The sequence below is a fragment of the Trachymyrmex cornetzi genome, unplaced genomic scaffold, assembly GCF_001594075.2.
Source record: "Trachymyrmex cornetzi isolate Tcor2-1 unplaced genomic scaffold, Tcor1.1 scaffold81, whole genome shotgun sequence".
NCBI lineage: Eukaryota > Metazoa > Arthropoda > Insecta > Hymenoptera > Formicidae > Trachymyrmex > Trachymyrmex cornetzi.
In genome coordinates this window covers 468,234-493,382 of record NW_017300147.1, presented here as the reverse complement: position 1 = coordinate 493,382, position 25,149 = coordinate 468,234, and the positions used below count along the sequence as shown (strand labels likewise).

At 39.3% G+C, this 25,149-nt stretch overlaps 1 protein-coding gene across 1 annotated transcript in view; it reads right to left on the bottom strand.

Moving 5' to 3' along the window:
• Positions 1 to 25,149, bottom strand: part of Myo10A (unconventional myosin 10A) — a 45,649-nt gene that overhangs the window by 5,559 nt on the left and 14,941 nt on the right. Inside the window, exons 4-27 of the mRNA XM_018519064.1 lie at positions 23,930 to 24,018; positions 23,790 to 23,853; positions 23,599 to 23,708; positions 23,037 to 23,321; positions 22,750 to 22,927; positions 22,283 to 22,561; positions 21,762 to 22,091; positions 21,323 to 21,610; positions 21,103 to 21,260; positions 20,477 to 20,854; positions 19,834 to 20,177; positions 19,249 to 19,717; positions 18,979 to 19,181; positions 18,298 to 18,569; positions 17,996 to 18,172; positions 16,762 to 17,212; positions 15,555 to 16,354; positions 14,925 to 15,029; positions 14,175 to 14,656; positions 13,505 to 13,783; positions 13,212 to 13,423; positions 12,800 to 12,995; positions 11,168 to 12,149; positions 10,397 to 10,639 (exon numbers count right to left, since the gene is read on the bottom strand). Coding sequence (XP_018374566.1) covers positions 10,397 to 10,639; positions 11,168 to 12,149; positions 12,800 to 12,995; positions 13,212 to 13,423; positions 13,505 to 13,783; positions 14,175 to 14,656; positions 14,925 to 15,029; positions 15,555 to 16,354; positions 16,762 to 17,212; positions 17,996 to 18,172; positions 18,298 to 18,569; positions 18,979 to 19,181; positions 19,249 to 19,717; positions 19,834 to 20,177; positions 20,477 to 20,854; positions 21,103 to 21,260; positions 21,323 to 21,610; positions 21,762 to 22,091; positions 22,283 to 22,561; positions 22,750 to 22,927; positions 23,037 to 23,321; positions 23,599 to 23,708; positions 23,790 to 23,853; positions 23,930 to 24,018 — 7,374 coding nt within the window. The remainder of the gene's footprint in view (positions 1 to 10,396; positions 10,640 to 11,167; positions 12,150 to 12,799; positions 12,996 to 13,211; positions 13,424 to 13,504; positions 13,784 to 14,174; positions 14,657 to 14,924; positions 15,030 to 15,554; positions 16,355 to 16,761; positions 17,213 to 17,995; positions 18,173 to 18,297; positions 18,570 to 18,978; positions 19,182 to 19,248; positions 19,718 to 19,833; positions 20,178 to 20,476; positions 20,855 to 21,102; positions 21,261 to 21,322; positions 21,611 to 21,761; positions 22,092 to 22,282; positions 22,562 to 22,749; positions 22,928 to 23,036; positions 23,322 to 23,598; positions 23,709 to 23,789; positions 23,854 to 23,929; positions 24,019 to 25,149) is intronic.

The following is a 25,149-nucleotide window of genomic DNA, read 5'->3' as shown; positions in this document are numbered from 1 at the left end:
TCTCTGTTTCCGCGCCGCTCGCATTTCCTCTTTTCCCCGATGATACGGTACGATACGAAACGCGATCGATCTTAACACGCAAGTAAACGAGTTCTCCTCCCCCGGCCGCACGCCGTACCGATCGTGTATCGCAATCTGGTACAGGAATGCGGTATGACACGACCTGATCAGGTGTAGGCGTTTCCTTCTTTTCAGGTCCTCGTCGCGCAAAGAGATGGAAAAAGCAAGGAGGCGTGCGCGACGCCTATATAAATTAACTGCCACTTCCGCCACAACCGCCGCGCCGTCGAGCGGATACCGAACGCTTCGGCGAAAGAGGCACCGGGTCACTCTTTTTAGCTCCTCTCCGCTTTCGTTGATTACGAAGATATACGACGGAAAGTAGGTGATTGCATCCTGCGTTTCTTAATATCCTCGTGTATACCTACGAGAGGATGGCTTCTTCGATATCTGGTAGAAACTCGATACCTCGCATGTTACACAAAGTTTCTCCCTCTCTCTCTTTTTCTAGTAGGAAGAAAAGATCGATTACGATCGCTGACGGATGTCAAATGGAAATAGTTCATTGATGCCAACACGATAGCCAACAGGTAGAGCTACTCGTATCAATCCATTTAGAAGAAAATGAAAAAAAATCGATATTAGATGACTTTTGCAAGAGAAATCCAGTAGAACCGGGGATAAAGCCGTACAGTTAATAAACTTGATAACGAGTATCAAGCCTAGAAACGTGCTAATTCTTTATGACACACATCGCAATGGTTTATGCGGAAACAAGCGGGTAACCAATTTTATAATCGTTCAATTTTACTAATTTTAGATCGTACTCTATACACATAAGTGGTGTTCCAAAATTCACTGTCAGCGCTAAAAATCTGTAGTTTACACGCATTATAGATTTTCAACACTGGTGGTAAATTTTGGAATACAGCATTGGAAAAACAATTTTGCTGGATACAGATATGAAAATAATTTTGTTGGAAACTCAAACTGTAATCGTTGACGGAATGTCGGAAGATTGCGATTTCAGGCAGAGGTGTAATGGTCGCACGATGACACCGAGTATATCGATACTTTGAAATTGGCGAGAATGCGCGAGCGGGATAAGCAGACGTCGACCCTGACCTACATAATCGTTTAATGCACCGATCGAGGCACGACGTAAGACGTGGATGCGGTCGCTGCGCGTTCAAGTAAGCCATATTGCGACAGATAATAAGCGCAACGGTCTAATGATTTCCGCGGCGACTACTGTTATTATCGAGGCATAACTGTGACGTAAAGAGGTGCGAAGTACGATGCAAACGGCGGGGTTTAGGTAGGCGAAGAAATACATACGAGACAAATACCTATTGCGAAAACGGACCATGTATTACACGACGACAATCGGGAAGTTGTTGAATAGATAGTAATTTTCTAATGAGTAGAGGCAGAGCAAAATAAATTAAACATTGCCCTGCGAAAGACCCTCGTCATTTTTATTACCATATAAATTACTGCAAAGAGAATGTATATTTATATAAATTTGCAAAAATAAACATTTTATAAAAATTCGACTGATTGCTCGGTGATACATGTTCAAAAATTATGACATAAATGATCATTTTTGAAATTATTCAAAGGCAGTAATTGGAATAATTAATAATTTCTTTTCCTCGTAGTTAAATAATAAAACAGTTCAAGACATCATAAGATGTTTATTAGAAATTTATGCGAGTTGCCTCTCAGCTCAAGAAAAGTCAAGTACCGTTACATCGCCTGATTAATGTAAGTTTTTTTTACTTACACCTCGCTGCACATACCTGAGCCTATTAACTGTTTACTATAATATGTGAGACATTCCCGCTCCATTTGATTTCATTTAACAGTCTATTTGATTTAATTTGTCCCGCGTGTTGGAGCTTTAAACGCTCAGATTCTTAGTTAATAATAAACGTGACAAATGGAATACGCGACCTGATAGCTCTTGACTTTCTCGTCTAATTTCTTCAAGGTCTCCTGTATGGTATTGAGCGTCTTGTCGCTCGTTTTGTCTTCATTCTGCATTTCGTCATTGCACGTTGTCGTTGCATCGGTTTGCGTCCTGAGCTCCTCGAATCTCTTCAATATTTCCCGAACGCTCAGCTTGTTGCTATCCGCGTTTTCCTCAGTGATAGTCTCCATCTTCGCTAGCTTGCGTTCACCGTTAGTCCGCACGATAATCTGCTCGCCGTCGTACAACTCCTGAATCAAATTATCGTTCGTCCTTGGTTGTTCCTCGTCTTTCTGCTGAAGCGGCTTCTTTTCTTGAATATTTTTCAAGGCTGCCATATTCTTGAAATTTCTCAATTCGCAACCTTCCTCGAGCCTGAGTTGCTCAATAGTCGGCTGATGATCGTTCGCTCGCATAACTGGATGCAGAAAAGTTTTCTGGTCCAACTTGGACATGTCTATTCTAGGAATGTTTTCGTATTCGAACTTTTGTTGGCCAAAGGATTCTTTCTTGAAGGGTTCCGAGATTTGTTTAATGTTCTTGTTTACGTCCAAATGTTCAGAGTCTAGCTTTTTTTTTTCTTTACTGCCGTCTTTCGCGAAGAATTTGATGAAACCGTTTCTCTTCCCTTTGCATTGTCGGTCCGAATGAGATGCCTGTTCCAGAAACGCACCAGAATCATCGGTGTACCCGTACTCATCGCTGCTCAATTCAGACTCAGAAGACTTCACCAGAAGACTATCGGGAGAGTTTGTCTTGCGGTCGTCATCGGAGAGATTCCTGCCTATAAAGTTACCTTTCTTCCGATAAGCTACTTTTGTGTCTTGTATCTTTTCATAGTGCCTCCAATAACCTTCATCTAAACGACCGAATAGACTCTCGGGCGTTGGTCTGCGTTCCCTCGGATCCTTTCGAGGATCCGAAACGTCTTTTTGGGCAAGATCGGTAAACTCGAATTTGCGCAAGAATTCGGAACGACGTACGATTCGCTGCACGTTGCTGAAAGACTTTGGTTCAAACTTGTGAAATTCATTCTCCGAAGACTCGGAGTAATCGGTGAATTGATTCAGGATATCCGGACGATGTTTTTGTCGACGTCTCAACGTCGTCGGCAATTCGGCCCAGTTGCTGAGTAGTCTCCTGGAGAACACTCCTTCGGTATCGGATACTTCTCTCTCCATGATAAAGTTAGGGGATAGACTTTTAACGGAAGGCATGTGTTGATGTTTAGAAAGTGTTGATGTCTACGACTCGTATGGTCGATGCTATTCGACTAGCGAATTCTGTGCAAAGCTTTTCTAACTCCAAACAATCGTAATTTCACTCGGATCTTCCGAAGGATGTAGATCACGGATGAAGGACCGTCCGCGGAACATCGTGAGAAAACGCCCGGAAGAAGACTCGTGAGATCCGGCTGAACAATACGCACTTTTAATTATAATTGCCTCGCGCCAGCAGGCTCTCCCTTGCTACAACGGGCGAGAAAGCTTTCATGCTTTCTTAGAATCGTCACGTTGATCGCGTCGTCGGGTGCTCGAATTTTAACGAAGGTCTGTTCGCAAATTTCACTTATATGTCTGAAACGTCTATATTCTTCTCAAGTTTCACTCGAAGAAGCGACACTTGTGGAATGATAACGAGGTAGTAGACTTTTACTTCTTCTTCTTCTTCTTCTTCTAAAAATTGGTCCTGTCCCGCACTCGAAGACGATACGGCCAGTAACAATTCTTTCCCTCCAATCTTCCACAGGTACATCGAATAAACATTATTAAATAAAATTACAAAAGGCGGTTAGTTTCGTCAGACATTTACAAAATTTTTTATGTCCGTATTTGGCGACTTGTCCGATACAACTCACAGATTTTTGTCGATGAACGACGGTCGTCGCACGATAACTGTTGAATCTTAACCGTGGTGAAAGAAACAACAGACAGTTGATCATGATCTCGCTTACGCAAGTGCGGGCCCTTCCGACCTTACTGATACTCGCGCAAGATCGTTAGCGATCGTACGATCACCGTCGCGTTCCGTTTATCATTACTCACCGCCGTTCTTACACCGCTGTTTTTACATGGAGCGTGAAAGGCACAGGTCTCATCCGCGGTAGAATAATCGCTGCTGATTAACTATATATTCGAAGCGAAGAGCCGTGTATTAACGATCAGCAGACATTATCATTATATTAACCTTGCCGGGTGCTGCGAATTATACAGCTGCGTGACGTCGAGTCGAAAGTCTCTCGACGAACGGCATGATCATCAAATCGTTTTTCACTATGATGAGAGCTAATATAGCTTAAGTTTCTTAATGTTTATCCATTTTGTAAAGTCATGTTGTGATCAACAGGCTCAACATATTCCTTTCGATGTATCTTTTTGTTCCAAGAAATTGCGTTTTCGCTTAATGTCTTTATAACTATCAATTTCAGTGTCAAAAGATCGAGGAAGGAAGATGTGTAACTTGATTTCAGAAGTATTCTAGCTTTTTAAGTTGTTGTGCACTGTGAACAGGAAGATGTAGGTTTTCTTTAATAATCCTTCGAGTGAGTGTTTTTCCCCAGAAAATGAGCTTCGGAAGTCTGAGAGGAACTACTATTATTTCCTACCAACTTTGTTTCTTCGCGAGCAGATTTAAATCGGTGGACTCTCTGGTATCGAGTTTTGGTTCCGCGCGAAATTCAAGTTGTTGGTCAAAGGTACGCGAGTGAGGCGAGTGCCGCGGCACCTGCATGGCACGGCGGCAGTCGATGAACTGAAGAGCTCAGAGCCGCAAGGCTTCCGACTCCAAGGCAGTCCAAGGTACCGCCGTTCCCTGCCGGCTGCATTCTGTTAGCCGATGCCCCTTCGGAAGACGGATATCTGGGTCGGGCCCCACCACGTTTCCCGGTATGCGTGGCGCGGTATACTAGCTAGGCATGAAAAATCATGCTGCGCCGCTCTTACCGGAGAGGTACTCTCCGCTTTAGACCGCTCGATCTTGTCCGATCGGAACAATTACGTTCTCGATAGTCGAACGAGATACACGTCAAGGAGCGTTTTGCTCCATCACCGAGATCTACCTTCCTCGTTTAAACACAGAATTCCGAGAGCCAGATAAAATTGCCCGAGAGCGGCGAAAAAAAGTATCTAAATGCAGCGCTCTTTTTTCATTAGCGGAGCGAAATAAAAAAAAATGTTGATAAAGTGAAAACACTTGCAGATACACAGGTCGTCCCAGTTTCGCACCTGTTATTATCCGCCTTTCTCGAGGGAGCTTCTTAATATTCAGCGTCGAGCGTTTTGTAATTAACTCTCAATATTAAAATTGCTGTAACTCTAGAGCTCTCAGCTCTCTCGCGTCCTTGTATCATACTGGAAAAGTCCGGTTGCATTAATTGGAATTCGAGTACATTCAACAATAAAAGTACAAATCAAACTTTTAAGGGGATCCTAAAGTCGCGTCTGTATTACCGAGTAAACCATATAATTTTTGCGCACACAATTATAAAAAACAAGATTAATTTATTTAAACACAATCTAAATGTTATGCCGTACGTTTCGGCTCAGTATAATAATGAATGTGATGATTTAAATTAAAGAATACCGCATCTAATCTATGTCTCTATAGTGTATATTTTTCTTACACATGCTGTGATCCATGCTCTTGTAAAGCAAACATTGATTCGTAGTAAATTCGCCCAAACGCAGTTACAAAGCTGGTTGATAATACCGTCTGAAGCAACATAAATCCAACAAAAACCAAGATAATATAAGCGTCAAGATATCATCTTGATGATTGTCATCGAGTAATAAAAAGAATTTAAATTAAAAAGAAAAAGAGTGATTGCGATGGAAGCGAAAATGTCACCGCCGTTTAACATCTAGAGATGAAAATTCTACAGAAAAATTTTGTTTGTTTTGAAGTCTTAATTTAATATATTTTATGTTCAAATTTATATTTTAAGTTTAACTCGGGAATATATTATATCCTGTAGATCAGGTTTTATAGTTTTAAATTTAAATTGATCAAACGTTCTAGTCGAGATAACTAGAAATTCAATTACGAACTAGAATTCTGATATTAATATAATCAAAATGTATTTTATTTGTATAATTTTGTTAATATAATCGTAACATTTTTCTCAGTGCAATAATATAAAAACCACCTGTGTCACCCGAGATGTTTCTCTCGAAGAATAATCAAGTTGTCTGTGTAAGTAAAAGAGCTCCACGGATGAAAGGAAATTCTTTGTATGGTTGTCTGCGACTGTGATTCCACAAGTCGACAATGTGCCCCGCGAGTACGGCAATGAAATAGAAATCAGAACCGGAAGAGGAGGAAAGAGTTGGAAGCGATAGGCTTATTATGCGGAATTATTGTGATTTGCAACTCAATGGGATCCGATCGCAAAATCTTCAGTCCCACGCCTATCGTGATATGATTTCAATTTTTTCCCCATATATCCACTGTCGTCTATTAAAAAGCAGAGTCGAGAGTTTTCGAAGACCTGCTTCGGGAAACGGCTTTTGAAGTTCACACGGCTGTATGCGGTCGATGCACCTGCTGTTAACGGAAACAACCGATTATCCGTGGGGCCTTTAAAATCCGTTCGCTTTTAAGTCCTTAAGAATGTAACTCCATGTGCATTCAGCTCTTCAAATATTTCAATCCTTCTAATCCTTCGAATACTTCAATACACTATAGATAAAAAATTTAATGCCTTCAGCAGAACTATTTAGTCGAGGCATTTTTTAACAGCAAATATTTTGTTTATATAATAAAACATTTAATTGTGTGTTTTTACAAAATAATTTACAAAATTATTTTGTCTGCTCTTTACATCATAAGTTTATATTAAAAAACATTAACTTTTTTCAAAATAAAGTTTTCAAATAATATTATCTCTTTTTTGCCATTCCGTAAAAATAATTGCATTTTTATTTCAAGAGATCGTTGAAGAAAACTTCAATTTTCAAAGACTCGTTCATCGTGTCGACTAACTCAAACCGATATGTGTCCCCGGAGAAATGGCACTTTCTCACTCCGCGTTCTTACAGAGCGACATTTTTCTTGCGCCAAAGAACGAAATATTTTCCGCGATCCGAAGTCGCGAGATTCATTTCCTTTTTTTTTCCTTTCGCGTAGAATTAGAGAGACCAGTCGAGCGACAGTGAACGCGGAAAAACACTTTCCGTTCTTACGTTTTCTATATACTTGCTCTTTCGTTCCGCAATTCTAACCGTCAAGATGTCACGTGGTGAACGCACGGAATGCACACGAAGCAGTGAAATTATTGTTCTCCAATTAGCGCGCTTGCAACATACGAGACCTATTACTTTAATGAAAAATATGTTGGCTTCAGGATATTTGATTGGACGGCCATGACCGGCTCAACAAAGACAGTATAATAATATATTGAAGTTTTTCCACTTTACACATGAATATTTTTAACTCAATCATCCGCAAAATCTTTTCATGTACAAAAATTTTAATATTTTCCTAATTTAAAAAATTAAAAAAGTGTTCGATTACGAGATTCAAATCACAAAACAGAACTAAAAATTACACAGTATAAAATATCTGGCTCGCTTTGATAAAGTGAATTGCAATGTTCACAAAATGTTGACATTCTAACGCAGAGCCTTCCAACTCGAGCACTGCGTTTTACGTTATGAAATCCTTTCTTTTTCCTCCGATTAGATTTCTGACAGAAGCGGTATCATAGTATACGGTACTGTAATCTGTCTCTTGAGGTCAGAAGCCTAATGGGGGGAAGAAGGAAGAGAGGGATTTCATAACGTAAAAGGCACACCGTGCTCGAGTTGGAAAACTCTGTTCTAATAGATCTGGAGATATAACCCGCGAAACGTAGAAAGTATCTATAAAAGCCTCAAAATTATTGCAAATATATACAATTTAATTATATATATTTAATACGGAAATGTTAACCTCGCAAAACAGCGTGCACGAAACCATAAAAATATATTATGAAACACGCTTTTCTGTAGTTGCAGTCGAAACTTTCCTAATAGATTCTATAAAGAGAGCATTTTTTGTAAAAATAAAAATTCAATTTGGTTTTAAAATTTCTGTACTTTTGTTTAAGGGCAAAATGATGAAAGAATGATGAATGTGAGGGAGATTTGGGCCAACGTGGTAAAAAGAAATAATGAGCACCGTTTCGCATTAGCAATTCAAACCACTTCCGGTGTCCGTGTGGCGTGAGGAGAGCAGGCTGCCGCCGCCAGTAAATACGAGTTGCTTGAACTCGGAATCACTCGGAAGAAATCCAAGTATCTGCGTTCTTCTTTTTTTTTATCGAAACTCATCTCCGCGGAAAGAAAAATGCAAAAGATTAAAATGATTACACTTGACGATTAACACTAATAGAAACATCAATGTTTCTTATTCGTTAAAAGAATTAAGCGAATAAATTATTATAAAAAAACAAAGTGATAAAAAACCAAATCAGTATAAAGAATTTCGAGATAAAAATGTTATTTCATTTACCATTAATTTCGAGATATCAAATTCGTCAATTCAGATAATATGTGTAAGATGTTCGACCACTCTTGATTTCACATGAAAACTGCTCACTAATTAAAATTAGCAGTAATAAAAGAGAAACAAAGTATAATGAAATAAACATTCCTTTGTAATGTAAAAATTCTCCTCAACAAACGCATTGGACAATGGAATCGCTATGAGATTAATTAAACTGCAGGCTTTCTACGACTACTGGCTGGTCTCCATGCCATGCGATGTTTTTATGAATCATACAATTTTACGAACGACTCGCCGCATTCTTTCGATCGCATTCTTTCCTTTGACGCTAATCTTTGACTATGCCTAGATGCAACGAAGAAATATCCATCTTCCGTTGCGCGAAAACATTGCACGCATTCGCGATTATGCGGCTCTTTTACCGTTATATAATCCGTAATGGAATTTGAAATCGCGCGCATGCTTCAGTAAAGGTCGTTTATTCGATAATTATCCCGCTCGAGAGAAAACTTCAATCGAAAATAATTGAAGGAAATTATTGGATTGTCAGTGACAATGTGAAAGTAAGATTGGAATCGGAAGTTCAGTGTAAGGAAATTGTGACGAGAACCATAATTTCTGAGCCGTCTACAAAATGAATGCAACAAGTATTCATACAGAGAAGATTTTTATAAAAAAAAGAAGAGAACAAGAGTCTAGAAAAAATAAATTATAAAAATATAAATACCTATATAACACCAGCTGTTCGTGTGTACTTGTAAAATTTTTATTAAATATTGATCAAAAACAATTAAACGCTTCAACCCACAAGATTTGGTCTACACCGGAAAATGGCTTTCATGCCATGGTTTAAAAAAGATTGTGCATTGTGGCACTGAAATATAATTATACAACACGTGCGACATTGTAACAAATTACTAATAAACATCAAATCAACGTGCCCTTTCTCAGCTTTCTCTTTCTTAGAAAGAATAATGAAAGTTTGCAATTTAACATTCGGTCATCGGTATTCGGGAGAACGTCCCGTTGAACGATCGCTCCATGAATCGCGTGCGGCGACGATGCTTACAGGTGTACCTAATGAATAGACGTAGCACGTATTATAAGAAATCCGATCTCTCCGTTTGCACAAGACATAAAGACGAGACTCCCTCCTTCCTGCTCTTTCTCTCGCGCTCTCTCATCCGCGCGTAAAAAAAAACCACTTTGTTCCGTCGTCTTAATGATTCACTAAGGATAGATTCAACAAGTATTTGAGATAGAGAAGAAACTTTTACCTTTGAGCGATTTGTTCGCATACATCGTCTTTGACAGCGTCAAAGTACGAAAGATCAAGACATTCGAGAGATTAAAATCTCTTTTTTACGAAGTTACAACGGAAAGTTATCAACAAGAAAAGCCAATTTGCAGGAAATTCTCGGCATTCCAAATGTCGACGAAATAATACAAATAAAATAAAAACTATGCAAATAATAAAAATAAAGAAAACAGAAGATAATACGTTGTGAGTGGTAGACACTCGCTTCATTACAGATAACTAAAGAATTTTTGTTTAAATATGTGTCAAGTGTCTTAAACTTCCCGATGGTGATCTGGAGCGAATTCCACATTGTGATGCCGAAGAAGTGTAGAATAATGGAAGCATCGAGCAGAGCGTCGGTGATGGATCGCTGATGCTGACGTTTTCCGATTGCGGAAAAGAGGAGAGCTAAAGCGAAGAAGAATAAAGAGAGACGGGGAAGAAGGCATTGGCCAGCATATATGACCGCTCACTGGAAACGCAATTTACACTAGGCGTTGCCCGCGGTTGCCTCGTTACAGGGACGTTGCGAGGCATATCACGTGTGCCGTTATCGTTTCCGCGGTCGACCATTGCTAATTGGTCGTAGACGAGCGTGCGATGTTCGACCGCGTCTATAGAAGAGACAAGATCACACTTACCAGTCTAATGTATTTGCCGATCATTTCCGTCAACTGCGGGGCGCGATTTGTGTGTAGAGGTAATCTGACTCCCGACGCGATCTGCAGCACGCAAACACCCGGCCTCGAAGAGTTCACGGAGACAATATCCTCTAGCGGTAGGGTTTCCAAAATGATCAGATCTCCATTTAGCGTGCGCTTGATCAAACGAAGTCCGTGATGAGACACCGCCACATGTTGCGTCTCCGGGTGTTGAGGGCCGATCTAGATTTAAATTAAAAGTTTATACATTAATTAATTTTAATTTTAATTCAGTAGGGTATTAATTAAGATTATCGGGCCGTGAAGTAGTAAAGAAACTTTCAGATCCTTTCTATTTTTTGATTGGTGTTTTTTGATAGAAAGAAATCGCTTTTGAATTACACTGGTCGACGATGATTTCGTTAAATGAGTAATTTTAGCTGATTCTTATGTTATTTTGATATATATTTTGCTAATAGCACATTTGTGTATCAAGTATTTTATTCAATTAAAATGATTCATTTGAAGTCTTTTATAATTAGTAGAAAATTATGTGAAATTTAGCAGCTATAAATCGTATATTTATGTTTGAGTAGAAGATATAAAAAAGGGAATTTTTTAATACATGTTATACTAAAAAATTTTGCCCATTTCATTAATTTGGATAAAAGCACAAAAACACTGTAAGAAACACATCAATTTAATATGAGAAAAATAAAGTTTTGTCGGCTAGTGCTCTTAGGCATCATGAAAAAACAAATATAAACTTACTGATACAGGAAATATCCGGGCGAAGTATAACGGCCATTGCTTTGCCATGTCCACGACATTCTTCTTGATCGTAATCTTATGTTGCGTGCTCTGAAGATTATCCAGCGTAACGCCATAGTTATCCAGCATCTTCAGCATGTTCTGTCGATCTTCCTTGGTGATTCTTATGCTGGAGGTCGCCAGCACGTCGTATACAACCTGACAGAATACCAAGTGCAATGCCAAAGGACTATTCAGTGTTTCGTTCGGCGCAAAGACTTCTTTCTTGACCCTCAAAGTCCATGTAACTCTGTTATATGTAAAATGCGCGTTAGAGGTCTGCGGATAGAGCTTGGTATTCATCACCTCCTGGACTTTCTCGATCTCCGGCTTGTCCGCCGGCGGTAATACCGGTTTGAGAAACTCCGGCCACTCTTCAATCTCGATTCTTTCCATCTTGTCGGTGCGATGGGTTGAAGCTACGCTTGACCGTCTATCCACATCCCGATCCAACTTGTTAAAGCTCTGCCGCGCGACTGTGAAGGACTCTCTCGTATTTGGAATTACGCCAAAGTCACGCGGCGACGGCATCCCGAAGCTGTCCCGAGATTTAGGGGATACGTCTCGAGTCATGCCAAAGGGATCTCGTTTTCCGGTCGATCCGTCAAACGCGTACTTGGAGTCGAAGAGCTCGGAGTTGAGGTCGCGGCGCGAGTCAAAGTCGGAGTTGCGATCGCGCGTCGAACTTGCCAGATCGGTGCTGTCCTTGCTATAAAAGTCTTTCGACTTGGCGTCCTGAGCGCGAATCTTGTCGAAGTCGTTTCGATAATCGTGACCGTCGCGCAAATGTTGCTGCGAAGCGAAGATATCACGACTTTGGCTGAACATTTGGTTCTTTGAGAAATGATCATAGGTCTCGGAGTCCGGAGACGTGCGGAAGGAGTCGCGTGTTTTCGGTTCGATGGGTGCTGGCGGAGATCGCGGCTGAGGTACACCGGATTGGCTAAAAACAAATAAATTGTTTGCTGATTTTGTCATTTAACAACATTCATTATACTTAACGTAACAAAATCCTTTCTAAATCTTTTTTATGGCTTTTCAAATATTCATTCTATTAATATGTATATACTCATAATTACTTATTTCAAAATATTAAAAAAAATTATTAACAGAGTTTTACTTAAATTCTGTGAGGTGTGATTTTTTGCATCGTTGTATATTTATTTATTGTAGTTTCTATTATACACAATTCATGCAAAATTCTATTATACATAATCCATCCGCTTTTCCTCTTTCTTTTCCTCTTTTCGATCGGCCGTATCTCGTCTCCTACTCTCTACGGAATGTTGCGTCTCTTTTATGGTCACGAATATTTTTCTCGCATCTGCGCCGTCTTTAATAAGTAATTCATACTAAACAATTAATTTTTTCGAAATTTGAATTATTTTTTCAATATATGCATTATTATATGTATATATCTAATTTTCAATGATGTCGATAAAATTAAATAACTTCAATGGAAAATGTTTTCAAATTTGATGTACATCAGAAGACACGATAGTGTCTCTGAGTTAAGATGAGCGTAATGACACTACCGTGTTCCTTTATATTATAACGTACGCCTGAAGAGGTTAATTTGCGTGATGTCATTACCTGTTACTGTATACACTACCGCCTCTTGGACTCGGTGGCTGCGGCGGCGTGATGGGCGGCGGGGGAGGTACAGGCCGTTCCATTCTTTCAATCTGTGTTCTTACCACCTGAGCTTGTGTCATCATGTCGGTTGTACCCTTAGAAGTAACGCTTTGGGTATCATCAACAGTAGAGGCATAATCGTCCCACCTGCCACCTTAAAATTCCAATTTTTCGAACAATAAATAAATATATTTTTACTTCTAATTTTGATATTTGTGGCTTTATTCACAAATACAGCAAGCGTGTCCAATATTAAAACTAATAACACATTAAGGATTAAGGATACCTTTTAGGTACCTTTAAGAAGTTTTATGTCCCATTTCTGGACTTTGTGTGATCTAGGATAATACACAAAAATTATTTAAATTACCTAGTTGCTGTTCCAACAGAAGCTTCCTATTATCTTCCAACCGTTTAACCTTCCCATCTTCTCGCGGGAGAGCGGGTTTCTCAGCCGTTTTCGTGGATCTTACGCTATGATTTGCCGTTACCTTCTCCAACCTCTGCCTCATCTCTGAGCTGAGCTTCAACTTTCCTATACTTCCCGGCGATGGTCTCTGCGCGCCCACTTCCAACGCCGACCTACGAAAAGACCCAACAGTTTGTATCGTCGCTTTCTTAAATCCGATATAAACGCAAAGGGAGAAGTATGATGTCAATTACTTCGATTTCTTTTTCTTCTTTTCTCCTTCTTCTTTATATCCGTTCTCGTGTTTCGCCACGGTCGTTTGCGCAATTGTGGGTCGATCTTCGTTGCTAACGATGTTCTCAATTTCGAATTCTTCCCACTCAACACCACCTTCCGTTGTAGCTTCGCCTTCACCCTGATCGTACTCCTGATACTGCGGCGTTAATTTGCGTTGCTGATGTTGCTGACGCATCTTGAATTCTATGAAACTGTCTTGCCCTTGATTTTCGTTCGAGTCGCTAGGCGGTGGCCATCTAGGCAACATGAAAATAAGATATTATTAGTACTTATTAGTCAGCGAATGACATTCTATGCATTTTAGGGTAAGTGATCATTTTACATTTATTTTTATCTTCTTGACTGTCAATTTTCTTACTTCTTTGGGTGTGTGTCGTTTATTTATAAAATTATTTTAAACCAATAAAAGCTCTCTCGGTTTTGTAATTGCTATGTGAATGACGCACACAATTTATCTTTTTGACAACTACATATATAATAGTCCACATTATATTGTGGATTTTACTTTATATGCATTAACTACAGCGCTTGACTCTCATTCGCTCTATTATTTTAATTGTTCATATATTATGAAAATAAGTAATTCTTTAAATTCACTATATCAGTTTGTCGAATTGTGGATTTTACCTCCATTTTCCGATGCGCACCGTCTTCGCCCTACCGTACGGATCGAGGAACGGTCTAGATTCGGAAGGATCATGAGACTCCAAAGGCGGAGGCATCGGCGGGGGTGGAGGAACACCTTTGTTATTGCTCAAACTTGAAGGATTGCTGTCCACGCTGCTCTTCCTGTTCTTCAGTTCGCTGAGCACATTAGTAAAGTTACTCTGTATGTTATTCTTATTTAAATTGGTTCTCTTCATGTCTGCCTGTCCTGATGACGCCTTTCTATCTACTACTTTGCGATCCACGCTGAGCTTTCGCACGTAATCAGTGCTTGTCTTCCTGTTGGTCTCGGCGTTCTTCCTTGGTGGACTCTGAGATCGATGAATTTGGGCTTTTACTGTCATCGTTTCCTGTCGTTGACTGATTGGAGTGGAAGTTAGCACGGAGCTTCCCCGTTTCTCAGTTGACCATAATTCACCGTCGTCGGGTTCTCTAAATGAAACCTAATCCAAGAAAGATTAGATGGAGTCTTTATTCAATTTAGAAAATTATTTACAGCGATGAAATTTGCAGGAGGATTGACTCGAGATTAAAAAATGTATTCCGAAAAAAAATCACGAGATGATTTGATGAATAAGACATTGTTCGATCAGGTTGGCCTTAATTCCACAAATATCTTCTTCAGTTTCTGCTAGACGATATGCACATGATATTTCCGTAGCCCTAGGAAAGCCATAAGTACAGCGTAGGTTAGTTAAAATCAGTAGATACCTTGGAGTAGCGTCCGATAGAATCATTGGGCCCCATATGGGCACCGATTGGGGGGGCTGAGGGAACAAGATTCATGCTTGAGGGGCCAGCGGGTAACACCGTGCTCTGGAAACACACACCCCGTGCCGCGGCGCGGCTCAGAAACCCACAGGATCGCCCAGAACGACGATAATTTCGTTAAAAGAGTTAGCTTTCATTAAGCGCGCAATATTGCCGGTTATCGATGATAGATCATCGAGTTAATGATAGTCAAGTGACCGTGAAACGTGATTATGAGCCGTACCGATTGCGATAAACCTCTCGCGATCGTGCTCGACATGCAACGTTTGCTTCAGATCTATTTATCGTGACTCAATTTTTAGGAGTCCAATATTATTCGCCCAAATAACATCTCTTAAAAAAGTATCAAAGAATTATTTGAAGAATTAAATGTCTGGAAAAAGAAAAATGTGGACTCTTCCAGACGGATTATGTCTAACAATTGTGATAACTAATTAAATTTGAATCACGGTAAAAGAAGATCAATCGTTAATCATTATGTTTAATCACATAAACCATTAAACTTTATGTACAGATTTTTTGTCTCTTTTTCTTTATCTATTTCTTTCTCTCTCTTTACTAATTTCTTACCGGTTGCTGTCCTGAACTGTTTTGTGGGCTCTGGACCAAGAGCTGCTGCAGAGCTTGATTCTGCGCTAACAGCTGCTGCTGTATCTGAATATTTTGCGCCATTGCACTCTGCAGGAAAGCTCGTTGCAAATTCTGTTGGTACGCCATCATATCGTTGCTTTGGCCAGGCGGTGAATTGGGATATTGCGGTAGACTGAGTCCCTGCATGCTGTAGATCGGAATGGGCATGAAACTCGCACCCATGCTCATACTGCTATTCTGTGCGGACGGAACTTGTTGAGTAGCGTTAAACATAGGCATCATCATAGGTGGTGACATCATGCTCTGTGCAATAGGGGTGAAGTTAAAAGCTGCGTTTTGATTAGGGATGTCCATATTGCCACCCCCCTTAATCTTCTTCGATAATTCACCGGCATCGATATTCACATCTTTATTTCTCATCATCATTCCTTCGACAAAGTCGTCAACTGTAGCTATTCTGTCAACTCGATTGTCGATTCTTTGCAAATTCTCGGAAACTGTTTGGTCGCCGGATGGCCTGGTATCATATGAACCTTTTATCGAAGCGGCCAAACTACGGGCATCCGATAGTTCGTCAAGATTACCATCCAATACGGGCATAAAAAGCTCATCTAAGAATTGATCCACGTCGGAAGCTTGGCTGGGCACTCTAACGCGTCTCACATGCGACGCTAAAGAAGGCGCCTCGCTGGTGTCGGACATAGCAGACGATTTTACACCATATTCACTCTTCTCGATATAAGCGCGACTAGACTGGCTTCCCGGCAGCGCACGTTTGCCTGTAAACGCGAGGGGAATAATCGATACGCGATTGATCCGGAAAAATTGGCTTGCGTAATTGCCAACTTTCTCCGCGATGGAAATTCTCGAAGTGTAAAATACGTCTTACACAACAGCGAATTAAATAACGAAAATAAAGAACAAATTCGAAATCATTGATAATATAATGCACATGCAATACAATTTTTGAAAATCTTTCGAAAAACGATAAGAAAATAAGATGATAAATTTGATTTGAAAAGATCCAATTGCCCACATCGCTAATTAATCAATTAATTTAATATAAAGTTATCTGATACACTGAGAAAGAAAAATTTCTAAACACCCGCCGATATAAGTGGATCTATGCTATCGGGATATATAGACTAAGGGAATTCTCCCGAATGACTTTTACTCAGCTACTTACCAGGATATTGCGATTTGATGAACCTGGTCTGCGACCTTATGTAGCTCTTATCATCCTCCGATCTTCCGGTTTGACTAACGGACTGAATATCCGGATATTCAAAGTCAATCGTGAGATCCTCCTCCTCGATGTTGGGCTCCGTCGTCCTTGTGACCCTACTATACTTCCTCTCTGGTGTAATCTCAGTACGCGTCATGTACTCAACATTACTGACTGCCGGAGTCTCACCGATTCTTTCCAAACTGTGATATCGTTCGTTCAATTTAGATGAAGAAAGCCCGAGATTGGCAAGTTTTACCGGTGAAGGCATGACTTCCGACTGAAGCAAGTTGTCCAAACTTCGACTACGCTGCTTCTCCTTTTCGAAATAGCGGTCGTTCAAAGCGGATTTTCTCGACAACCCCATTTCCGTTGTAGTCTCCAAAATAACGTCGTGCGATTGCTTTCTCATCTGTATGTACCCAGATAAAATTGGTATCACGTTTCCAAATACAATTGATAAAAGAATGATTTATTAAGTTATTAAATACAATAGAACTTTGATTATTTAACCTTATGTAGACAGCCCTAGGTTGAATAACACACCCTGGTGAAAAAATTTCGCTAAAATTATTCCACGTTTTGGAACATTTCAGCGAAATTGCTAAAAATTTACTGAAATTTCAAAAGTGAATTTTTCAGCAGCATATTAAAAAATCGCTAAAATTGAATTGAAATTTATTAAAAATTTTTGCCGTTGTAAAATTTTTCTGAAATGTTGAAATTTTGCTGAAAAGTATTTCAAAACGTGGAATAATTTCAGCGAAATTTTTCCATCTGCAAGGTAGTAATAAAAATCACTTTTTTTCTCTATAAAGTGCGATAGTACGTTTCCCGAAGATTCTTTCGCGCTGAACACGATGCCGTTAGTAATATTTGTCTAGCACGTTAGGATTTTGAGTAAATTGGAATGAAAGGAATAAAAAAGGACTTTTTTACCATTTTTAACATTTTTTGCAGCAAAAAGAAAACTGGTTTAATTCATTAGAATATTTCAGAATTCGTATGTATAAAGAATTCCAGAAAAATGTAGACCTCAGCAGCAATGTAGAAACGTTCCAATTAACATAAAAAATTAGAAAAACTTTTTAAAAAGTTATAAAATTATATAGAAATTCGGAAAGATTATATGAAGAATTGTAAGAAAAACTTTCATCAGATTAAAAATCGTAAGATTGAGTAAATTAATACGTACGGGTAGTTTCGTAACGGGTGGTTGAGGCGGAGGAACTATCGGCCGTCTGGGTACTTGAATCTCCAATTCAACGGGCTTGTCAACTACTTTTGGCACTGATTTCCTTTCCAAAGGCTGGAAGGTTTTTAGAATAGGAATTTCCATCTCTTGTTCTAATTCCCGAATAACTTGGGCGTGCTAAAAAGGAACATTATTTTAAACCAAAACTTAACAATTTAATAACAATCTTTTTTACTCCACATTTCTACAGTTTATTTTTACTTAAGATTCCTCTATTAAAGTCAACACTGAATTTCTCTTACTTCTCGTTTTTTTATGGGCGGCAGACTATTCTTGCGCTGCTCCAAGAACATATGCTTGGCAGCGGGGAAAGCTGGTGCCAATTCCATCTCCGAGATTAGGTCCAGGACGTAATCGAAGCCGTTGGTCTCCGTCACGATAGCATCCGGGCCGTCCAGTTGATTCCAAAGCGTAATAGTCCAGCCAATATTCTCTACCCCGTGATTCCGAACCGCGAGATTAGCCAATTCTTCGCATGTCGTCCAGGAATCTATCGCGCATGTAGTTGTCTCGCCTGTAAAACAAAAAATTAATATCAGTTGCAAATGGAATTTGTATAGCAGTATACTTTCCCAGATAGCAAAATGCTAGCAAATTGCTGACAGATTAGCAATAAATTCGATCAGATTCTCACTGCAGAGCTGTAGCAATGTGTCACATTAATCTCAGTTAATTAGTGATCTTTTTACACAGAATTTATATTATAAATTCTGTATAAAAAGATTATTAATTATGTGTCATTAATAAATTTTCACACATAATGTAACTTTTAATATGGTGAATAAGAGACGTCATATTAACACAAGGCTTAATAATGAATAGTTTTTGACTTGTATTAAAAGTATAATTCTGCTCAAAATCTGCCTTTGCAGACTTGCTATCTTTTATAGAATTATTTTTACGAATTCGAGAACGCAATTTACCGTCGTAGAAGCCAACGTTGAGCGCCATATTTACGCGATTCCTGTTGGCTCGCCATTCTAAGACACAAGGTGGATAATTCCTGGGTACCTGATGCACTGTTTGTTGATTATTAATCATCATACGGTGTACCGTTCTCTCGCCTTGCAACAATTTACGTTGGCAATAGGCCTTGTAGCCGTCGTAGGCGTGATCGGAGACATATCTAAAGAATTAGAGATAATTAATGAGAGATAAATAACGAGTTATCGTTCGTAACCAAAAACATTTACTTCAGAAAGTATTTAAAGAGCGTGGCACTGGGCTGGAATGCTGACAAACAATTAGACAGCAGCAACCATCCTCTCTCCTTGTTGGCATCGTTCTCATTTTTCCAGGTTTGATTTGCCAACTGACATAGTATCTCATCCCTCAATTTCTCGTTCACGATACCCTTGTTAACAATGTAGTCACCCAACGCTTGCTCGCGTTTGCCATTAAGATTACTCTCATTCATAAAACGCAATATCATTTTAAAGATCATCAAGGAATCCGTGTAATCCTGATCGCGAGCCTTTGCTAAGAATGGTGTCTTGATCGGCTCGCGTTTCATTCCGAAAATGTGACTCTTGAAATAAATATTAGTGAACTTTGAGAATTGATACTGATCGATATCGGACGGCAGATTGTACGTATAATTTATCGGGATGACTTGGCCAACGACTTTAAGAAGGTTTCGCTCGGTGTGTGTGGGTTGCCAATCTAAGTATTACAAAAAAAAATATTTAAAAATTCGAAAAATAATTTGTAAAAGAAACACATTCGAAGATTTTAACAAGTTTTATGATATTTTAATATTTATTCTGATAAACACGCACCATCAAGCTTGCTGTAAATAAAAGCTAGTTCTGCGGGAATCTCCAAATGATTTACACCGGCAACAGCACGCGAGGTCCTCTCCTGTTCCTCCCGTTGTTGCTTCGCCTTCGCTCGCTCTTTACTGGCTCTCTCGATCTCCGCTCTTTTCGCCATCTCCTCTTTCAATATTTTAAATGCCTCTCGTTGTTTCCTACCTCTGTACAATTTCTGCGCCATTAGGACACCCTTCTTCATCGCACGAAACTGTTTACGTTCACGATAACCACGATATACTGCTTGTATTAGAACTGTGCTTCGAGAAATATTGAGGAATCTTCTGCGAGCCAAGAATCCTCTCGTATATCTGTAAGAGAAACCGTTAGAATAACGTCCGGAAAAGATTCACACGTAATTTATTCACGTTAATTTCGTTAGTCACAGGAAACAGGTTTAGGCAAATGAATTGAAAAGAATGGATTTCTGTAAGATATTTAATCATAATCCATTAAGCACCAATTAAAAGTAACGTAACATCAATGCTATAGTAATTTGATATTTACTTTTAGAAAATCGGATCAAATATATTATATCCATATATAATTAATATAATTATAAAGTAATAAATATTCTTCTGTCTCTTCTTTTGCATAATTTGACACATACCTCTGGACTGTGATGGCTGCTCTCTCCAGAATCAACGCTCTGTTATATTCCAGAGCTCTCTCCAATGATTCGCGTAAAAATACTCGTGTGAGTCCAAGCTGATACTGTGATTGTGCCTCTTTCGGAGCTGCTTTGTCCAAAATGATTCTACAGAGCTCCTTGTTGGGCGCACCTCTAGGTAAATGAGTTGAGACAAGATAACGATATCGATCCACAAAGTGTCCGAACAGAAGGCGAACCGGGTAGCCAGTTTTCCTGATGCGGATCGTCTCCAACATGCCCGTATATCTTAATTGTTCAAGCACGCAGGGCATATCAAACTTCATCGGAGCCTTCTCAGTGTTTGGTTTGATACAACGAACAAACCACGGATTACATCTGCAAATGCATTGGAAAAGAAAGAACTATTTAAATCGTGTGACGGTGTGACAGTAATAATTATTATAGAATCCAAGAAATCTCAATAAAAATATCAATTAAGAAGCTTTGTATAGACATTTTAGATTTTCTTAAATATTATCAAAATCTTCTAAGCTTTATCAAATTAATTAAAAAATGGTATCTCATAATTTGCAGCGTCCACAGTTTTTAATATTGCATAGAACATTTATCATTTGAATACTTACTGAGACATAGATTCTAAGAGTTGCTGAAGGCTATCGTGAAATCGAGCCGAAACAGTCGGAGTTCTCGGCTTCATAGTGACAAATCTGCCATTTGGCTTATTCATAGTTTTATTAGCTTCATGAGTATTTCTGACATGTTGGAACATCTTGCTGACCATCTATAATCACGATTATTATAAGCATCTTATAAGAATCCAGCATAAATAAGACGAGAACTTACTGAAATTTTGCTGCTGATCAGCAACTCGACTACATCAGGTCTCAAGGTATCCCTGTTCTTATCTAAAAAGCCCTCTACGTTGTACCAGACCTGTCCAGCATAATGTCTGATCGCGAATTCGGCGGAGTTCATCCTTGGTCTAGAATACAGCTCGCTTAACGCGTGATTGTAATGGCATTTCTCCAAGAAAGAAAGATCCGTCGCTTTAGGGAAGTTACTTTCATCGTCCAGCAAGTGAAGAATGCCTACAGGCTTTTTCGCGATCAGATGGATGACCGGCAAATTATCCTGAGGCAGACAAACGGACAATCAAATTATTTTCAAGATTTATAAGCTTATTCTGACATTTTCGTAAAAGTTTCGCTACGAAATACCCAGATAACAAAATGCTAGCAGTTCGATCTTACAAAGTAATGATATCATCCAAAATGAATCTCACCGTGTAGTTGATAGTAGTCCAGTCGATCTTCTCCTTTGCATACTCCTGTTGTTCGAGCTTGAAAATGTGCTTGTTGAAATAGAACTGCAGGTTCTCGTTTGCATAATTAATACATAATTGCTCGAAACTGTTCTCTGTGAAATTTTCGAAGCCAAAGATGTCGAGGATCGAAATGGCGGCCGTCTGTTTTGTACCTTTGTAAACGATATGATTGACGCGCGCGACTAGCCACGAAAAGAGCGAACTATACAGAGCTTTCGCGAAAGCATCTCTGGCATCGAGGGCTTGATCAATATTCAAAGCAGTGAAGACTCTCTCGTTTCTTGCTTCCTACGATAATAAATAAACGGATTTATGTCTTGTTCATTCACCGGTGTGGTTAAACCAATAAGAATGTTTAAAATAAGTTTATGTAGATAATTTTATAAAGAACGACGTAAACATTCCTTTCAAACATCTTCATGATGTCTCTTCGATATCGATTGAATCAAAATGTGAGATGTACCAAAGTGAAAACTCACTGTCGTCTTGGTAGTGAGAGCTCGGATGATGCCATCGGAATTTACTTGAAGAAGGTGCGCCGCCCAGCGTATTTCAGCGTCGGAACCGACTTCCACGCCTTCCTGGCCGTGCCTCATTTGTTTCCGGTGAAAGTATACGTTTCCCAAATGCAACACACTGGATAGAATCCGGAAAATTGTGTCCTGCTCTTCGGACGAGAAGCCGAGAACCTGCATGGCCGACAAGAGTGCCTTGAAATCCTGCACATCGCTCTTGCCATCGATCTCGCAGTTTCCACCCTGTTTCCAACAATTGCGAAAAAATTTTATTATTGATTATTTTACAATATTGCCGACTACCCTGGTTAAAAAGAAATTCATATAACATCTCATTTCTTTAAGAATTTTTCATACTTTAAATTTATGAAGATTTCTGAAAAATACCTTAAAAATTTCTTTTTATGTCACACGTTGGCATAAACACACACCTGATTTAAATAAAAATACTTGTCCGGTGTAAGCAGGCCGTATTTATCCCTGAGTTGCTGATCGAGTCCAGCTAGAAGTTCATAGAACACGTGGTAGTTCCTCTCCTCCGAAGCTTGAGTTACTATCCTACTCTTTTCTAGAAGATATTGCGTTATTCTACCGCCAATGATCGCGCCGCTAAGAAATAGAAAAGTGGTTTATTTTTTACGCGATGAGACACCAACAGAATCGAAAAATTTTTGTATTTTATTGTTTTTTACAATTATTTTTTTTTTATGTTACTCACTCCCTGAAATGAACCTCCAAATATTTCCCAAATCGACTGCTATTGTCGTTTCGCGGCGTTTTGGCATTTCCGAAGCTCTCTAGGAGCGGCGTCGCTTCCAGAATTTGTTCGGTGACGAGATTGTTCGGCGCACGATTAACGGCCGCGAGATATTGCATCACTAACTTTGTAGACTCTGTCTTTCCCGAGCCAGATTCGCCGGAAATGACGACCACTTGATTGGCACTGGAGTTATTGGCTGCAGTCACTTGACTGTACGCGGAGGAGCCCACAGCGAATAAATGCCTACGAAAGATAATAAAATGATAAGTGTCTTTTTAAGACATCAAGTTGACCAGGCAATCTAATTTTTACAAGACTAAAAGCGAAATAAGTTTAAGAGAATGAATCAAGTTTTATCAATGTCTGAATAAAATCGTTTGGTACCGATAAAACAGTCTTGAGACACTCTCTCTACTTAATTGATATGTTTACCTATAATCAGATAATTTTTATTACTTTTTTTAGAAATTTGATTTTAAACTACCTTTATAAAAAAATAGATAAAGGAATTAATACTAACGGTGGAAGTGTACCAAGGATTCGTCCCTCGTAAAGCTTCACTTGATCTAATCCATAGATGTCGAACATTTTGTATGGATTTACCGCCACGAGGATACTTCCCGTGTACGTCTAAAATTTCATCGTAAATAATGATTATTGGAGTCAGTTGTTAACGCTAGGAATGAATAAGTCAATACAAATGCAACGTACGTAAATTAATTCCTTGTCGTAACGGATCTTCAAGTTCCATAATAGCGATGCCTCGTTCAGATCCCTGCAATTCATTCAATTTGTCTCACGTCGGTGCATAATAATTACGGGAGTAGACACATGATAATTTCGTGACTTACGTCAACTGAATCATGTCCTCCACACCATTTTGACCTAAGTCCTGCCTGGGCTTCACTCCGCTCAAGTTGGTGAGAGTGAAGATTTGCGGCTTAAACACATAATTGTATGCAATTATTCGTCATTTTTCCGCACGAAGATCCAGAGTGGTCGCGACGGCTCAACAACATGCATTTGTATAATTTTTATGACGACTCGCGAACCTCGTGATTACTCGATGACACTTTCTTTCCAATTTCTAGTGGCGCGGAAAGGACTAATGGCGGAGAAACGTCGAAAAACGTGATTTTCCAGCGGAAACGAATTTTGCGATCGTTCCTGCCATATTTTCTCGATACGGCTTCTAAGGAAAATGTCCGAGGAAAGAAAGATTTGTGTAAATTCACATAAGAAGCGAGAGAGCCACTCATGTGAGCCTTAACCGGATACTGTCTGCAGTTGCACTTCCATTGGCGCCGATAAGTAGGTATTTCCGGCAAATTAACGAAATTACCAACAGATTAAAAAAATTTGAAGATATCTTGAATCACTTTCAAAGTTTTTCTGGCCGCTCTATTTGTGAAGAGTAATCCTGATAAACTACAAGAATTATGTAAACTACAATTTATATACATTTTGAAGTTTCTTTTTTCCTTTTTTTCAAAAAAATTTAAAATACTTTGATGTTAAATAGCAAACTGAGATAATGAAGAACAAATCTCTCTCAAATATTATAATTTTTATCGAATGAACTAATTTCTCTACTGCGGATTACAAATTGAGGATTTCCATTCATTTTTTATAAATACCTATATAAAATCGAATTATAAATGCCATTAAATTTGATCGCGCGCGCATTAATCCTTTTTGAAAGTGATTGATGTACCTTACGCCAATGTGCGTCGTCTATAATAGGACACTGGTGAAGTGCAGTGCTGCAACTAGTGCACGACAATGCAACGCGGAGAACACAAAACGGGCGGGCAGGAAAAATGGCACATTGTTAAATGGTCTGCGATGGGTGTCGGTTGCATAATGAGGCGGCTGCCTCATGTTAATGGAGACTACGACGCGTGCGAATAATCGTCCATCAGTCATTTCACTTTACCGACCGTGTAGTTAGCTCCTTTCAAAATTCTAGCGTCACCCACGACCGGGAGATCGATGACCGGCGATGCGCGATTCAAGGCCCGTGCGGAAGCACGAACTTGAAAATCACACGCGCGCGAAGGACGAAAAAGTG